Source organism: Centruroides sculpturatus, unplaced genomic scaffold (genome assembly GCF_000671375.1).
Source record: "Centruroides sculpturatus isolate CEXI.00-Female unplaced genomic scaffold, Cexi_2.0 scaffold1880, whole genome shotgun sequence".
NCBI classification, from domain to species: domain Eukaryota; kingdom Metazoa; phylum Arthropoda; class Arachnida; order Scorpiones; family Buthidae; genus Centruroides; species Centruroides sculpturatus.
The window spans coordinates 40,821-58,416 of record NW_019385965.1 but is presented as its reverse complement, the minus strand read 5'-3'; the positions used below and the strand labels follow the sequence as shown (position 1 = coordinate 58,416).

At 33.6% G+C, this 17,596-nt stretch overlaps 2 protein-coding genes across 2 annotated transcripts in view; one reads left to right on the top strand and one right to left on the bottom strand.

The window, feature by feature from the left end:
* LOC111612849 (A disintegrin and metalloproteinase with thrombospondin motifs 6-like) overlaps positions 1 to 16,355 on the bottom strand; it is a 28,647-nt gene extending 12,292 nt beyond the window's left edge. Inside the window, exon 1 of the mRNA XM_023354115.1 lies at positions 16,067 to 16,355. Coding sequence (XP_023209883.1) covers positions 16,067 to 16,108 — 42 coding nt within the window. The 5' untranslated portion in view covers positions 16,109 to 16,355. The remainder of the gene's footprint in view (positions 1 to 16,066) is intronic.
* The window catches only part of LOC111612845 (5-exo-hydroxycamphor dehydrogenase-like), a 70,014-nt gene that overhangs the window by 43,262 nt on the left and 9,156 nt on the right, over positions 1 to 17,596 (top strand). The gene's annotated exons all lie outside the window — the stretch shown is intronic.

Here is a 17,596-nt window from a genome sequence, read left to right as displayed (position 1 = left end):
GTGAAGAAATAATTGTATATTTTAGATCAGATAGCATGTAAATTCATAATAATCATATCAACAATTTAAGATTATAATACATGTGTACAGTACACTACAATGCATTATAATTCATGACGCTGATTAAATTCAGAATGATAAGATTATTTTATAATTTTTGTTTGTATTTTTAGCTAATTTTTTTAATTTAGAAAGTTTGGTGTAATATTTTGCACTACTTTTCCAAATTTTAAGATTATTTTTGGGTAATTTTCAATTTTATTTAACCAACAGTAGTGAGATGTGAACGTGGGTGCGGAGAGAATGGCTTATATAGGAGCTAAATAATTACGAAATTTACATGAATTTAATAAAAGTATAATCCCTAAAATAATTTTAAACTAAATTTAACTGTTAAAAGTACCATTTATAATCAAAAATATATTTTATGCCCTTCAAAGCGTAAAAATCACTTTTAAAGACAGTGACTTGCATGTATCTGTCAACTATTTTAATGATAGTGATGATGGGATGTGACGGAATGTAATAAGAATATAGGGCCTAAAATTATTTAAAATTCAAGTTAAAATAATAAACAATCAAGATTTTTATATTTTACACCCTTCAAAGCGTACAAACCATTAAAAACTGGCAGCAACGACAGATAATGGAGAAGTGGGAGTTAACCTACCATCGACACTTGTACAAAAGTTATTTAATTATTAGCACTTTGAAGTCAATTCTCCGACATTTCCAACCCCCCGTCTGAATAAATTTAGTAGACTCGTTTTTCAGCATTTCTTTCTTAAGAGGAGGGCTCCTTTATCGGTAAGAAAAGTTAAGTTCAAAGGTCAAACAGGTAATATCGGGCTCGAATGATTAATGGAACTTCAGTATCCGGGGAGGCATTAGTAGCTTTATATAGAAGGGAATTGTACAATTTTTCCAGTTTAGTTTTTCGTACAGGACTCGTAGCCCTGGGCTAGATGAACAGGTGCAACGGGCAGGTAGGTGGATTAAGTGACAAGTGAGAAACAAAGAGAAAATTGAATGTACTTCAACAACAAAAAAAAAAAAGTCTAGAGAAAGGGCGTGTTGTGGGTGTATCGACTTAATTATCTACCTGTTTGGTTTGTAGGTAAATTAATTTACAAGATAATTAACTTAAATCATACTAGAAACCTTCGATTTCGTCCCTCCTCCCTCCCCGTTTGTAAGGAAAGAGGAAGGAAGGAAGAGGGGAAAGAAAAAATAGGAGAAATACAATGAGTAGATTCGGTTCCGCTTATCGTCCCGTTGTAAATTTGATGGATCTACACTTTGTATTCACCTGCACACACGCACACACACACCTGCTGGCAATTAGCCAATCGGGTGTACACGTGAAAATAGTCACGCGTGACGAAAATGTGGCACTTTTAGCGACAATAGCCCTCTCGGGAATGAATTATCCTCTTGTGGAATGTTACTCCATATAAATCGTGTCGGCCAACGGGGATGTACTGTACAGTACAGTATACTAGCGAAGGGGGAGTGTTAAACAACGAATACACTAGAAATTAGCATGTGAAAAAAAGACAGTTGTACAAAGATCATGCATGCATGAGATGGTTATTTTTATATATACAGATGGTTACTAGAATTCGTATGCAGGGCCACACTTGTTTGAGGCCTCGCGTAACAAAAAATTCGTAATGTTTCTACTCCGTCATACTCATATATGCGGGAGCGTAACGTAGTTTATACATTCTTATTGACATCTGTACTAAATCTAGAACGGAATAATCGTAAAATTCCGATAGAAAATCGACGCGCGTACGGGTTATAAACTATAAAATCTTACTCTCCAGGCGATTTTCTGTGTGATTTTATTGTATTTTTCGTCTTGAGGGTGCGGTGATGTTTACCAAATTCTGAACACCTGTGGCACAGATACCTTTGGTCGCCATAGAAACGCAAAGATTCGAATAATGACAACAGTAGAGAGCGTGATTGCCGACTAGAATCGGCTATTTTCAAGGATAAAAAAAAATATAAAAAGGAAGACAGGTGTGATCTATGATCCGCCATGTATCAGAAACAAAAAAAGTTTCCTTTTTCCTCCAGATCTTTCAGAGGTTAGAGGGATAAGTCGGTAGATTTACCCCCAGGTGATTCTTCTATTGGAGATATAATGGATCTTTTCAACTAGTTGGACAGGTGTATGGCAGGTAAATCTCCACTTTTCAAAGCAATTGCTTCCCCTCTTCCAGACGACTAAATTAACACACTTAGGAAATTCATGACGTGTTGTTAATCTTACCGAGTATTAAATTATCCTTTAGTGGCGTTAATCGCAACGGAAACGTAACGTAACGGCGTTATTCTTAGACAGAAAACGAAATGTCGAAACGTAACCTAGAAATTTATCAATTGGCAAGCGTTGCAATTAACGTGTTTAAAAGTAGAGTAAACGCTCGCGTGACATTTAGCGGTTACGTTTTAAACAGTAACATTACAATTAGCCTATTTAAACAAATTTAACTCGCTTAAAATTGTCCAAACACTCTTATACATTATCGCCCTTCTATAATTTAGTGTACATTATTAATTCAACGGCGCATACAATTATCATAAATATATAATATACATAAACAAACAATAGTGAAACATCGTTTTTCTTAGAACAAAGTTAAAATATCAATAAACAAACACACAATCTAATATTTTATAGATGCGATAGTCTGCATAGATCACCATTTATTGACTTAATATAAATAGTTAATCGATTATTTATCTAATAGTAGATAAGGTCTAGATTAGTTTTGATACATAAAATGTGAAAAAATATCAACGAACAATTACCCCTCGACTTATCAAAATTTTAAAGTTCAAAACTTTCTAATCTCCCTTCTCTGTTTCCTCTATTCTTCTTCCCTCTCTCTGCTTATCATTATCAAGATATTTTGTTACGTTTCTTGTATGTTACGCTCGTAAATAGTCACGTCTCACGTTTATTGGTTATCAGATTAGCATTTTTGGGAGAGAAAAGGGGATGGAACCATGGATAAACAATTTTTCTGCAAGTCGGATGACAGGGATGCATTACTTGATTGCCTGTAACAGATGCTACAAATATCCTTCCTGTCCAATAATTTCGATTCTTACAACGTTTCCTATCGTAATATTATATTCTGGGCCACTTAATTAAATAAAAATAACAATTTTTTTATACTATTTTACAACCCAAAATAGTATAAAAATTAGCCCAATTCCTTAATGAAGTGGGGGACAAAAAAGATAAAGAAGAGCAGCAGCCATCTTGTAATATTCAAACAAACGTTAAAAGAATTGGAAAAATTCCTTAAAATAGTTGACCTCATTCTTAATATATTAATATAGTTATAATTCGTGATATTTTACTGCATTATATGTAGTAAGAGGGGTGGAGAAAAATCAAGTGCGACAATTCGACCACACTTCATTGGTCAGCCACTATTTTTATTAAGGGATGTCCACCAATGAGAAAAAGTAACTGTTTTAGTAACGTGGGCGTTTTGTAAGGGGCACGTGACCCACTTTAAGCTTTTCGGACACTAAGGGGTGACGTCATTGGCGGACCAATCCGTCCCGGAAATAGCAACGAAATTTGGTAAGGTGCCAGAATATCCGGATGAAAGTAAATAACTTTACTTGGGATCGATAGCAGAAATACCCGAATAAGAATATATTGTGTAGGTGTAATGATTATATTTACAAATTTTGCAATCGTTCGTAAGTTTGTCGAGACATTGAAACTGTCCCAAAACTGTACTACAATATTCCCCCGCAAAAAAATTCGTTTACGGGAGAACTAATTGGTCTATCTTCACGAAAATTGGCAGGATTTAAGCTATATGTGTCTAGAATATTTGTAACAAACTTCATAAAAATTGGTTGTATAGTTTTAATTTTATTTAATTTTATAGGTACAGGTACGAAATTCGCGTTAAAGTTGCTCGCTAGAGAAAAATTTATTTACAAGCGCACTAATTAATGTAGCTCTACCAAAATTGGTGAAATTTAAGATAAATGTGTCTAGAATAACTGTAAAAAAATTTTACATTTTGAAACTGTATTAGAGAGAGAGAGAGAGAGAGAGAGAGAAAGCACAAAAAAAAATTATTTCCAGACGAACTAATTAATATATAATTATGAAATTTGGTATAGTTAAAGAAAGATGTATCTAGAATATATCTAAAAAACTTCACGAAAATTAATTGGATAGTTTTAATTTTACTTCATTTTATAAGCAAGAAACTGTATATGAGAAGCGCGCACATAAAAAAATCATATAGCTGAACGAATCAATATAGGGCTACGAAGATTGGTCGAAATCAACAGAAACATATGTAGAATAATTATATAAAATTTCACAAAAATCGACGGATTATTTTTAATTTTATTAAATTTTGAAACTATACCAAATGATCCAAAAAAAAAGTCATATTACATCAATTACTTATCGAGTTACTAAAGCTAATCAGTAACACAAAAACGTGTGGCTTACCGTTTCAAAAATCTCATTAATAAATTAGTTAAATTAATAAGTAGGATAATGTAGATAATAAAATATTTAAAATATTAAAATTAAAAAAAAACTAGAAAAGATAATTTAAAAGTTAATCGAGTCACGAAAGTTACCATCGCAACGAATTAAAAAAAATAAAAATAAAATAAATTTAACCTTTGACCCCTTTAATATTTAAACAGTTAAAGATTTTACAACAATATCGTCTAGAAGATAATTAAGTTTGATGTCGATAATCAAATCTAGAATGAATTTAAAGCGATTTTATCACTTAAAAAATGGTAGATAATTAGAAAGAGAGCAAAACATATTAACAATTTTAAAAATAAAAATAAAATATGGAGGCCCATTTACATTTAAGAGCAAGAACAATGACATTATAATTAATGATGTCATCACATTTGATGATATTTTCTACAAAAGGGTGATTTTATAACCGGCATCAACTCATTAAGTTTGTATAAACTGGCGATTTGATAGATGCGGGTTATCTGCCGATATGGCCACTTTTTTATTATTTCTCCTTATTTAATTTATTTTATTTTTACTTTCTCCTACTGATGTATAGTAAACGTTTTTCGTATATAGAATTTTTACATTTTTCTCTTTCTCTGTATTGAAATTTATCTGCCAATCTTCATGAATGAAAAGATTCTCGTCGTCGTCTCTACAATATTCATTTTAAGTACTTTCTTTTATTTATTTATTTTTTTATATGTCTGGCTTGTCTAAAATTGATAGATATATTCGCATATATATATAAAACAAAATTATCATCCTTCTAAAGATTTTTCTTTGTATTCTTTTACTGTTTCGCTTCATTTTAAAGCATATTCTCTCTTCTTTAGTTGTTTATTATAAGAATTTATACGTATAGAAAAATTGTATTATTTCTCTATCCGAATTTTTGTAATTTTTAAAGTAAAGTCTTCTCGAAAATATTTTTTTTTCTCTTTATATTCTCGCATATCTAAATTTTTAATGTCGCTCTTACTCGATCTTCTTCATAATGTATACACTTGAGTAAGATTCTTATTACTTTTCCTCTACAAATTTGGGAATATTTGTGCTAAAAATTTATTATTTTATTAAAGAATAATGTATTCATCTTCCTATTTATATATTTTTTCTTAACTTAACCACTAGAAACAATATTTTTGCATCTCAACCATCAAAACACATACATTTGCTAGAGCCATAGTATAGAGCTCTGAATTGAGAATTGCTGGGATGAGAATTGGGAAGATTATATTTTCGGATGAAAATCGTCTAAGATTTTCATCCCAAAAAATAGTCTGTTTCTCAGCACAGCTCATCTTCATCCTCAACATGCACAGTTCTTAAATGTGAGTTTTGGTAAGAGACTTTCTACTTAAACTCATCAAATTAAAAAAAATTGCCTAACTACATGTAAAGTTTACTGCACTTAACACCAGTTAAAAGAATTTCTATTTTTATTAACATCATAAGAAATATATTCTTACCCTACACCAAATTGCACAAGAGAAGAAAAATGTTTACTTTTTCTCTTCTCATACGGAACATTTCCTTTTCCTATTTCTGTCAAATCAAAGAAAATCATATTTTTCTACATCCATAAAGAAATCTCCTTATCATTTCACCAAATCAGAAAAACATTTAAAATTTTTCTTCTCTCTTATCCCCACCAAATCGAAAACTATCTCATTTTTCCCCTATTTCCCCCTCGTTTACCCTTACAAAATCGAAGAGTACTTTACCTTTCTCACCTCCGTAGCAGAATAAATATAATTTTATTTTATTATATCGTGCTAAAATTTAAAAAAAAAGCATCCCTACGTTGCCTTTAGTATAACGTGATTCGTTATTGTTCCATAAATGCATTATTCCCTTAAGATAGGGATTTTGTATGGATAAACTTATTCATTTTCACTAACTGAAGGATATATCATTCACAAATTTAAGCCATTAAAACGAGTTTTATGAATATAATGTGAAGAGAATAATATGAATAAATTTATTGCCTTATAATTCTTATCTTTAGAGATAAATTTACTCACGTTATTCCCTAAATATAGGGTATAGTATTAGCATGAGTAATGGCGCTATAAACCATATTCCCTACATTTAGGGAAATATGGGGTTTTATATCTTATATTTCCCTAAATGTAGGGAATCTTTTATGAAGTAGAATTTGCAAATAGTCATTTAAAGAGCATCCCAACCTCCTAGATGCATTTTTTTATGGTTAAAAGAGTGTTTTATTTATATTCTATACCTTAAATAGCACCCTCCTTTCCTTAAAATCATTCTATAAGCCAAATATATTCAATTTTTGTATAACACAAACTAATTTCCTCTAACATTATCTCGATAAGATATATATTTTTATTATTATCCTCTCATTCCGACTAGCATCTTTCTTACTCCATGCCAATTTCCTTAAGTATTTTTATCCTTTCTACTCCCGTATCTCTTCTTCTTCTTCTTCCTCCTCCTCCGCCTCCTCTTCCTCTTCTTTTTTTTTATGCTCGAGGATAAAAAGAAAAAAGAAAAAAAGGTATGTTTCTATCCAAACTTAAGCAAACTTTTTTCTCTATACAAAACGCCGAGTGAAAAAGCCACTCTTATATACATTTGTAACTCTCGAAAATTGGTCGAAAAGTTCGTTCTTCTATCAATAAATAAGGAAAAAATATATTAAAAAAATTGTTTTTTATGTATATAAAAAGGGGGAGAGAAAAGAAATTGCATAAGACGAATGGTTAACATTAAAAAGTCGATTCACGAACCGCAGATAAATAGATTGACTGCACTATCATCAGTAGTTGTGAGGTCATCTGTCAGTTTTCCCATATGTTTGTTTAAGGTGAGTGAAGGAATACAAAAAAATTCCTTCCTTTCTGCTGTATTTAAATTACACCATCGGTCAGTGACTACAGAATATGGAGTCGAATCTATTCGATAAACTGATAACTTTCTTCTAAATTCTGATGCCAAAACTTTACTTTTTAACTCCAATTTTAAGGCCCTAAAGCTGAGAGAACGTTTTTATCTCCATATTTTAAAAAAAATATAGGAATTTAAGCTTTGTTTCTTGTTATAAACGTTAAAATATAGCGCTAGATAGTCACATATATAAACATTTATACAGGGATCCCTTAATAATTGACTTATAAGAGAACTAAGTGCTCTCAAAGGGATTAAATCCGCACATAAAAATCGAGTTACTTCTATAAAAAAAATACTAAGCACTTTCAGAGATTAAGTACCATATAAATTAAACACTTTCAAAAGATAATTTAGGGCTTTCAATGTAATTAAATTGGGGGTTTGTTGTCTTTGTCTCGTATAGAAATCCAGCTTTCCTAAACTCTATATGCTCTCCCTTGTTCTTAGTCTACTTAGGAAGTAATAAATTAAGTTTCTATATTAATTAAATGCCCAAGAAAGGTTGTAACACTAAATTCTGTATTGAAAATAATTAATAGAATGAAAGGAGTAGAGGATCTTGCGAGTTTCTATAGGAACATCTTCCATGAAATTATCTCAATAAAAATTAATCGCTTCCACATAAATTAAATAGAGAATTTTTTTTGTTGTTAAATTATGCCAAATAGGTAAGTAATACTTATGAAAATCCATCCAAAAATTCCATTATATATCCATATAAAAATCCCCAAGATTAATATAAAACCCGTCCTAAAACCCATATAAAATTACATTATGTACATGAATAATTAGAGAAAAATATAAAAAAAATCTATCATTCTATTATAAAGAGCATGATGATGAATATATTTTATTATGATAATTTCTATTAAGAATTTAGAAACGACGATCAACCGTCGTCTTTACGTATATAATGTATATTAAATATGTAATTTATACCCTAATTATATTCCTTCTATCCACTTTAATTATAAACGAACTTTCTGTACTCGTGTGTATACGTAAAAGCAAACAGAAAATGGTTCTTAATCTTTAAATTATTGCTTAATATTTACCATCAACATTTTACTTAATTTAAATATAAATAAATAAACGGGCATAAACAGAATAAAGTTCAATAGGTCAAGAGTACGATAACATCTGCTACTGCTTAACATACGAAACCACGTCGGGCATAAAATATCAGACAAAAGTGAAGAATTTCTGTAAAAATTCCCCGACTACACCCCCAACAAGCCTCATATTATCGCAAGTATGACGTTTTCCGCTCACGAAACAAGGAAAAAACATATTTATATCTAAATTCATCTGGTTCCATCCCTTCAACTCTATACAATATATAGAAACGAGCACCCTTTACGTGTAAGTAAACATAATTTAGCATCGTGTCCGTAATATTTAAGAGGTAAAATGACGTAAGGAATCCGTGTATGGAGGAAATTTCCGAAAAATTACTATCAAGTATTTAATAATAGTTAGCTGTCGGGGGTATGTTAAACATTGGAAAGATATATAGCATCCCTGGTAAGAAAATTAAGTAGAGTTAGAAGGAGCCTTCAACTTTTGTAGAGGAAGCACTCGACATTATAAATCTTGAGGGACCAAACATTAGAGATTGCTGTTCGGAAAAGGAGAAAGAAAGGATGCTTGACACTCTTATAAAACGCATTAAAGGATAATAAAAGAGTGTTAAACATCCGGAAGGGGAAAACGTTCATCACTCATGTAAAAAGATCTGTAAAGCGTCAAAAAATCGTGACTTAACAAGAGAAAAAATCCCTACATAATAATAATAAAAAAAAAACAAGAGAAAGATTCATGTTGCGTACATCGTCGTTATCTCTAGAGGCCCAGGAGATTGGAAAACAACTTTATCTTATAAAATTGGTGTCGAGGTTTGACGCTTACGTCATTTTAGTCTGTAGAGTAGCATCTCTTATTAATTGGTCGGTTACTCCCGTCTTATATCAGTACACCCAACCTAAGCTTAATGATTGCATCGGCGCCAAGCTTCTAAATCACTGTAGCGAATCTGGCTACGAATTTTGACTTAGAAATTTTCGAGGTGTATCTTTTTTCAACTTTATTAACAAACCGCACACGTACATGACGACTGCTAGTGCCTCTTCTCGTTCCTAGATTGTTAATTGTCGTCTGTCTCATCTGTAAAAAGAATACAGGGAGCATCGTATTTTGATAGGATACGGTCTTGCGTGACTACATCTAACTTATAACTCGAGAACTCAATTAGTTGTCGCTCGTTACTTTGCCAAATCTTAACTAATTGTTTGCTGTTCGGATTGAGATAAATCTGAATTAACTTTCTTTCCTTCGTCGGCCATTCTCCTATATTCCTGTTTTACTACTTTTACTGTACACACTGTGTATGTGGCATGGGTTTTATAGCCACTTTGGCATCCTGTTTTATCATCGCCGTGCATCATCTGCTCTTAATATTGTGGAATTCTGTTTTAAGTATCCTTTATTGCCACATTGGCATCCTATTTTACTCCTAAGACTCTTTTATTTAGTTAAATCACCTTTACGCTGTCTTCTATGAGAAATTGATGATCAGGGTATATTATATTTTAAAGTGGTCTGTACCTAACCTCGCCTTATGTAGGAACATACCACCCTATTTAACTCCTACGTTATCCTAATTTTAAATAATGCACTATTAATTACCATGGCATCGCATTTTATTGCTATAGCATCCTGTTTTATCACGAAAGCACTTTATCACTAAGGAAACCCTATGTTGCTGTTAGTAGTAGCTTTCCAAATCATCCTTATTTTACTAATAGATCATCTTCATTATCACAGAAATCTTATTCGATTACTAAAGAATCCTACTTCATTCTTAAATTCTCTGCTTTCTCATTGCCTCACTCTATCATTATCGTTATTGCTAGAGCATCCCAGCCTTAACTCATTAAATCATTCTACTCTACTAAGCTCATGACACTGCCATATTTTTGTTACTATACCATTATATTTATTACCAAACTATATTTATTTACCATTAATTCATTCTGTAATGGTAAAGAATTCATATTTCTAGAAAGCATTGTACTTTATCCTCGTAATAATTTGCCTCTCTGTTCTAAATCATCCAGGGATACTACTTTAATGTTCTATTTTACCACTAAAGCTTAAACAAACCACTAAAATACTGAAATTTATCTCCAAAATCCCCTAAATTTATCTCCGAAATATTCTACTAAACCACAAACAAACTAAATTATTCAACCAAAAATTTCACTTTTCTACTAAAACACAAATTTAGTTCTGAAGAAAACTACAAAATAACTAAATATACTACGAGAACACCAACATTTATCCCCAAAACAACCTTCTAAACCACTAAAACATCCAAATTTATCATTTCAAAGCGAAAATAGTACCAAAAACATTCTAACAAATTATAAAAATATCTAAATTCATCAACAAATCATTCTATTTTTCTACTAAAACACAGATTTATCTCTAACGTACCACAAAAACACCAAATTTATTTCCATTAGATTCTAGCAAACTGCGAAAACAACTAAATTTATCACAGAACACATCCAACCATACTACTAACGCACAAATTTACTAAATAGGGGCTAAAACATCCAAATTTACCACTAAAACATTCTAAGAAACTACTAAAAACTATCTAAATTCATCAACAAAAGCATTAAATTATGCTACTAAACACAAACTTTACCTCCAAAGCAAACATAAAATGTACAATTATACTACTAAGTCCTCAAATCTATCACCAAAAACATCCTATTGTATTATCAACCCACAAATTATCGTTAAAACATTCTCTAAACCATCTAATTTCATCAATAAAGTATTCTACTAAGCTACTAAACTGCAAAATTACCTCTAAAACAAACCACAAAATGTCTAAAATCTATAGGAAAACCAAAATTTATTTTACTAAACAATTAAAGAATTCAAATTTATCATTGAAAGCACCCTGCTATGCTACCAAAGAGCAAACTTACCAATAAATCAGATCTAAAATAACTGAATTTACCACTAAAACATTCTAACAAACTACCAAACCGTCTAAATTTTTCAACAAAAAACATTCTACCACCACACTGAAATCCAAATTTACCTCTAAACATACCGAATTTACCTCTAAAACATTGTTACCAAACCATTTAACTTTATCAAACATTCCGCTAATCCACTAAGCAAACCTATCTCTAAACATACCGTAAAATATCAAAAATCTACCACAAAACCACCCAAATTTACCTCAAAACACACAGCAAAACACCCAAACCTACTAAAAAAACACTCATATTTACCCCTAAACACACAACAAAATACCCAAATGTACTAAAAACGCCCACACCTACCTCTAAACACATAGCAATGTATCAAAACCTACAACAAAAACCATCCAAACCTACGTTTAAACATACATCAAAATACCCAAATTCTCCAAAAAGCACCCAAATTTATCTCTAAAGTATCCAATAAAATAAAAATAATTAACATTTTAAAACACCGCCTTATAAAGAAAACTAACTTATCCATACCCAAAACACTGCAATTTACATTTTAAATAGAAATTCACCACCCAAAAAAATAAAAATTAAAAAAAAATCTTCTCTCGAAAGGATTATAGAAAGGAAGACTTAAATTTCTTCCTTTTTTTAATTTTTATAAGACTGCTGCGTGTAGACTAAACTATATTTCGGGTTCATTAATACTTACTGAAATTCCGTGTTTGAACTAAAATAGCTAGAAACGTGCGTGATGCCGAGACGTGAGGATCTAACCAACTGTTTCCTTTAATTCTGACCTAGATTGATAACCGAAGATAAGTTTTTGAATTCGTTTCAATGTATACAGATGTTCTCTAAAAAGTTCCCTTTTTTCCCCTTTATCTATAATTATTTTAAAGTATCTTCCATTCTTCCAAGCTAAGGACTTGTTCACTCGACTTGCACGCGGTTCTATACAATTATTTCGCAGAAATTAAGCTATTAAATAAGATTTTAAAGAGAATTTTATGGCTTGGTAATGATTTAAATGCATAATCTTCCGCCATTTTTATTACGTGTGTCTCCTCTTTGCCATCCTTTTAACGTCTTTATACAAACTTCGAACGGTTGTTGAGCGAAATTTTGCTATTTTGTTAAATTTTTTAATAAATTCGGCGTCTATTTGTGTGTAGAAACGCTAAAATGCAGTAAATTTGTCAAATCTTTAATTCGAATTCAAATTTATCCCAATCGACCAATTAGAATAAACTTCAATAAAGTGAGAACCAATCCCGACGCGGTTTATAAAGTCGGTTATCCCAATAACCGACGAATCGAGATGCGAGAATTTAAATTTTAAAATGAGCCAATTAGCGCAATTTTTATAAACTAATTGCTCTATTAGTGGATCGCGAACCAATCAGTGTGATGCTTACAAAATAAACTTTTTTTTTAACTAATATGAATTATGAATTAAACCAATTAGCTTAATGCTTACAAATTAATCTCCGCTAACGGTCCTAATCTGCATAATGCTTATATTATAACTGTGCTGATAGAAAATAAAATAATCAGCTTAAAGAAAAATAATATAAATTAATTGTTTGTCGTAAAGAGTGAAAAACGAGTTGAATACACATACCAAAAAAAAAAAAAAATTCGAACCAATCAGATAATCTCTTGTATATCAATTAGTCTCGTATGATTGCAGAATTGAAATGAGAGCCATCTGCATATTAATTAAACAAGAAAAATTTTTACAGCCCAACTGTAGCCCAATATAAAATAAATTGATAACTCAAGAAATTATTAAAATTAGTTATTAAAATATTACAATAATAATCGTTAATAAATTAATTATTAACATATCTTATGAATCTCAAAACAAGAAGTTATAAATCTGAAATTTGGATGGAAGCCATTTTGACAGTTTACACAAATTCATCATTTGATATCTCTTACCCTTCCATTTTACTTTAATTATTTTAAAAAGCGTTTTCTTTGCTATATTTATCACAGAAAACATCTAAAATTACATTTCTGTTCAAGATAGAAGTGACTTGTAATTCGCACCCGCTTAAAACAGGATAACTTTTAAACACAGAAAAAACTATTTGAATGACGTCGGACGACCCGATGCTCACCTCTTGACCCTGAGGTCATAAAGCACGTGCGACACAACAGTTACGACTCACATGTTGGGTGTAGTGGTCTGACGAGTCGTGTCTTTGCTATCTGTTCTGTCATCGGGGGTGTAATAGCGAATCGTCATCAGCTGGTTGCTACTAATCGTCCCACTCCACTTTAGAGGTTCTTCATTCTTTACGCTACCTTACCAAAGTCGCGAGGTTGCAGGGCAGAGAAAGAATAAATAATAAACTTCATAGTATCATCAGAATTCCCACACCGCTTCGTAATTATTCTAGTTAGCTTTTGGGGATTCACGATTCTCCCCTTTGCTTAGGGTTTCCTAGAAAGTTGGGGTTACGCCTCTGTTTCCACCTTCCTCATTAGTTACAGTAGTATATCTGACCTGATTTCTACAACCGCAACTTTGTTTCTAAGCCCTTAGAACACGCTCACGTATACTAGAAATTTGGGAGGTGCAATTAAGATCACAAACAAAAACTAACTAAGCTGTTGTAAATTATCTGGTGAGAGTATATTTTGTCTATTTAAGATAGTCAACGCACTTTGACCAGTTACAATAATCGCCCCGCTAACTTTTATAGTGGACAATAAAAATGCTACGAGTAACAAAAAGTCAGCCTTTGGGCAGGACAAAGCAGAGCCTCCAGCGGGTTGGGAGGTTTATCTGTTTGGGTGGAGGGGACAAAAGGGGCCAAGTTATGAGCAGCAACGCCCACGTGACCCCTCGAAAAAGGGGGCTCTAATGATAGCCGGCTCTACCATACTTCCGCAAAAATCCCCGTCCGAAACAAGGGTGGAATGGTTCACCTTCTTAAGGGGTTTCGGGCCACCCGCGCGATTAACTCGACCCCCATGCCCAGAAAAGCCGTTTCTTCGATACTTTGTAAGTGTAATTAATGCTCCCATTCTCTTTTATACCACGTCGATGGGTCTTAAGGTCGTCTCGGACCCTCTTGCCCTTTGACCCAAACCGATTTTAGCACTATAATTCCGCATTGCAATAACAATACTTAACGCTACGCATAGAGTAATTGGTTATAATTGAAGAATCCACCCGAATTTTAGAAGATTTCAATAAGAAGTTACATAAACTCCCGTTTTTTTTTTTCTCTCTCTCTCTGAAGTTGCGAAGAGTGCCCTTTCTATGTTTGCACTGAAACAAGAAGCAGATCTCGCGCCTATATTTTTAATTGGTGAGCTCCGTACGTGCTCAAGTTGAGGAGGGGAAGACGAGATTCTCCATCGACCCCCCCGAAAGCAAGGCATGTCGATATGGGGTGTCCACATTCTCGCCCCGCTGTTTGACACACTACCGTTGAAGTAGACAACCTGCAGGGAGAAAGAGGAGGAGCCGCTACGTGGTTCTTAACTTCTTTCTCGACTAAATTGTCTACCGTTCTTTCGATAACGCTCCTTATAAATCTACAGAGGAAGGAAAAAAACACACAGGAGAGTAGAAGAAAAAAAAAATGTATCCACGAAACGGCTCCGAACACTAAATTAGCAAACAAGAATTTTACAGAATGGACACTTATAGTCGGTATTTATAACTAAACAACGTGACAAGTAATCCTACTTAACAGATTTGACTTTTTCAGTAGGAGCAATGGCGACATAAGACAAACCTAGACAAAGTATTGAATAAAATTTCGACGCATGCTCCTTCATTAATGGGATTTTTGCCAGAGTTTGGGGTGGTGCACAGAGTGGACCAAATGGCAAAACACCCCAAACACAGGGGGAAACACAGTAAACGCCCAAACTCGCTGCTACCTAAACAACTACTTTTTCTAACAACTAATCTTGTGATACAAATGGTGCCAACGTTCTTTCGGTTTGTAGATAATAAAAGAAAAGGGTTTCAGCCTTTATCACGTTTCATAATCGTATCGAATCGGTACGCACTAGTTTAATTGCCGTGTTTTCCTAAACACTAGAAAAGCCACCCTTAAAATTATTTCCATAGTTTCTAAGTGCAGGAAACAATCTTTAAAACAGGAAACGGTCTTTTAAAGTACGAAAAGTGGGTCAAGAAAAATGCATTTTTTAATTTAATTACGTATACAACTTGTTAAACGAAGCACTTAAAAATTCGCCCGCGTTTTTTTTTCTTATAGTGTTAGGTGTGGGAATCGTCTTCTACGAGTGACACACGCGTGATTGGCTAATTATACGTTTGCTTAATAAATTATCACGAGTAAGAGAACGTGACGATTCACGCCAATGCCCTAAGGTTTAATAAGGAGTTTAGTAAAGGAGAAAAACTCCTTAACGTAATTTATAGAATAGAAAATTTTCGATTTTTGTAGCAGGTGGGTGCGTGCTGGTATTTGTGAGAACTTGACGCAGAAAAGTTGTACAAGTTCTTAAATAGTACGGGAGACAAGGGACACAGGTCAAGTAAATAATGTACTATCGTACATCCTGTTATAAGAGATAAAAATTCACGGAAATAACTTACCAAAACGGCATTAGGTATAGAAACTAAGTGGCACCGCTTCATGATTTTTCGGCGCTGTAAGTATGCTTCTTTTACAGATGATGATGATGTCCGTCCTGCATGATGTTCGGCAAGAGACTGGGGGGCTAGTCCTGTGTTAGCTTAGTGGGTTCTCGTCTGTGGGCTCCGCACGTGGTCTCCGATGTGACCGCTCGCTGCAAAACAACTGAGATCAATGATACGTCGACCGTCCGGCTTATCACTCGGGTTCCTACCCCCCTTCTGATATCCCCTCCTTGTCGTGTGTCGCCGATACTGGCGCCAGAAACTGCGCATGCTTTGGCAAATTGCCCAAAGGCTATAGGGTAAAGGAGGGAGGACACAATATTTTTGACATCGGGTCCCGACAAAGCAACTAACTTCACTCACCAAAAAAAATCCTTATCAGGTGTAGGGGAGCGAAACGGGACGTGGGGGCACGAAAAAATTATAACCAAACACCAGACACGTTACAAAACTTGAGCGATGCTCGCCGGGTCGACAGATTGACTGGTGCGAATCTCTTCTCTGATACACGGAGCTAACGTGACCCGCCGTGACGTCATCACGCTTTGGGTGCCTTGTTCGTAAACCGGAATAGGTTAACGTTCCCTTCCACCCGTTACGCGTGACGTCGGAGAGCGTAACTTTTAAATAATTTAAATTTTTTAAACATTTTCTCGCGTCATGTATCACGTTAGATTAACTACTCGACCTACAGCATCGGTACCCCTTTCGTCTTTGGCTCGTAGCCATCTGGATACATCCCTCTCCTATCCAGTGAATGGAGAGAGATATACGTCTCGAGGAGCCTCATAACGTAAGCGAACAATTATGTCATTGAGTCTTGCGTGAAAACACAGACATTATGTGTCACATGTACCGCACGATGATGGATCTGACTCCTTTCTCCGATATATACCTTGGCAATTACACAGCACCTCTCCGAACCACGCTGTTGCTACCTTAATTATGCCATATATTTTCCACCCCCAACTTCCTCTTAAACCTCACAAAACGTCACGTGGCAATTTCCGATCGGAAGTTAAACAAGATTTTTAAAAGATTAAGAAACCATAAATCTACGGGGTGGTTATCGCGAAGGTTAAGAAAACAGAAACGTGCCGTTGTCACCTCTTCTTAACCAATGTCTCCATTTAAAAATTGTTTCGTATCCTTCCTTTATTTAAATTATAATACCGTTCTTTAATTAAGAAAGGTCTTTCTGGGAGGATAAATTTCCTCTTTCAAGGTCAAAAAATTATTATGAAGACGTGTCCCATACGACAATTAGGCACCTGCACCACGTGTTCAGGAAGTTGATTCAGTCGTGCCTTAATAACAACTGGCGCCTTATGCTGACTCAAGATTGTTTTTCAGTTGTTATAAACTTTTCTAAGAACTGCCCGATTGGTAGTTTGCATCTCTTCCTTGTAATTAATTCAAAACGTCCTCGCATCTTCACCCCTTTTCACTTAACGAACTTTACTCATAGAGAGTTCTGCTGGTCTC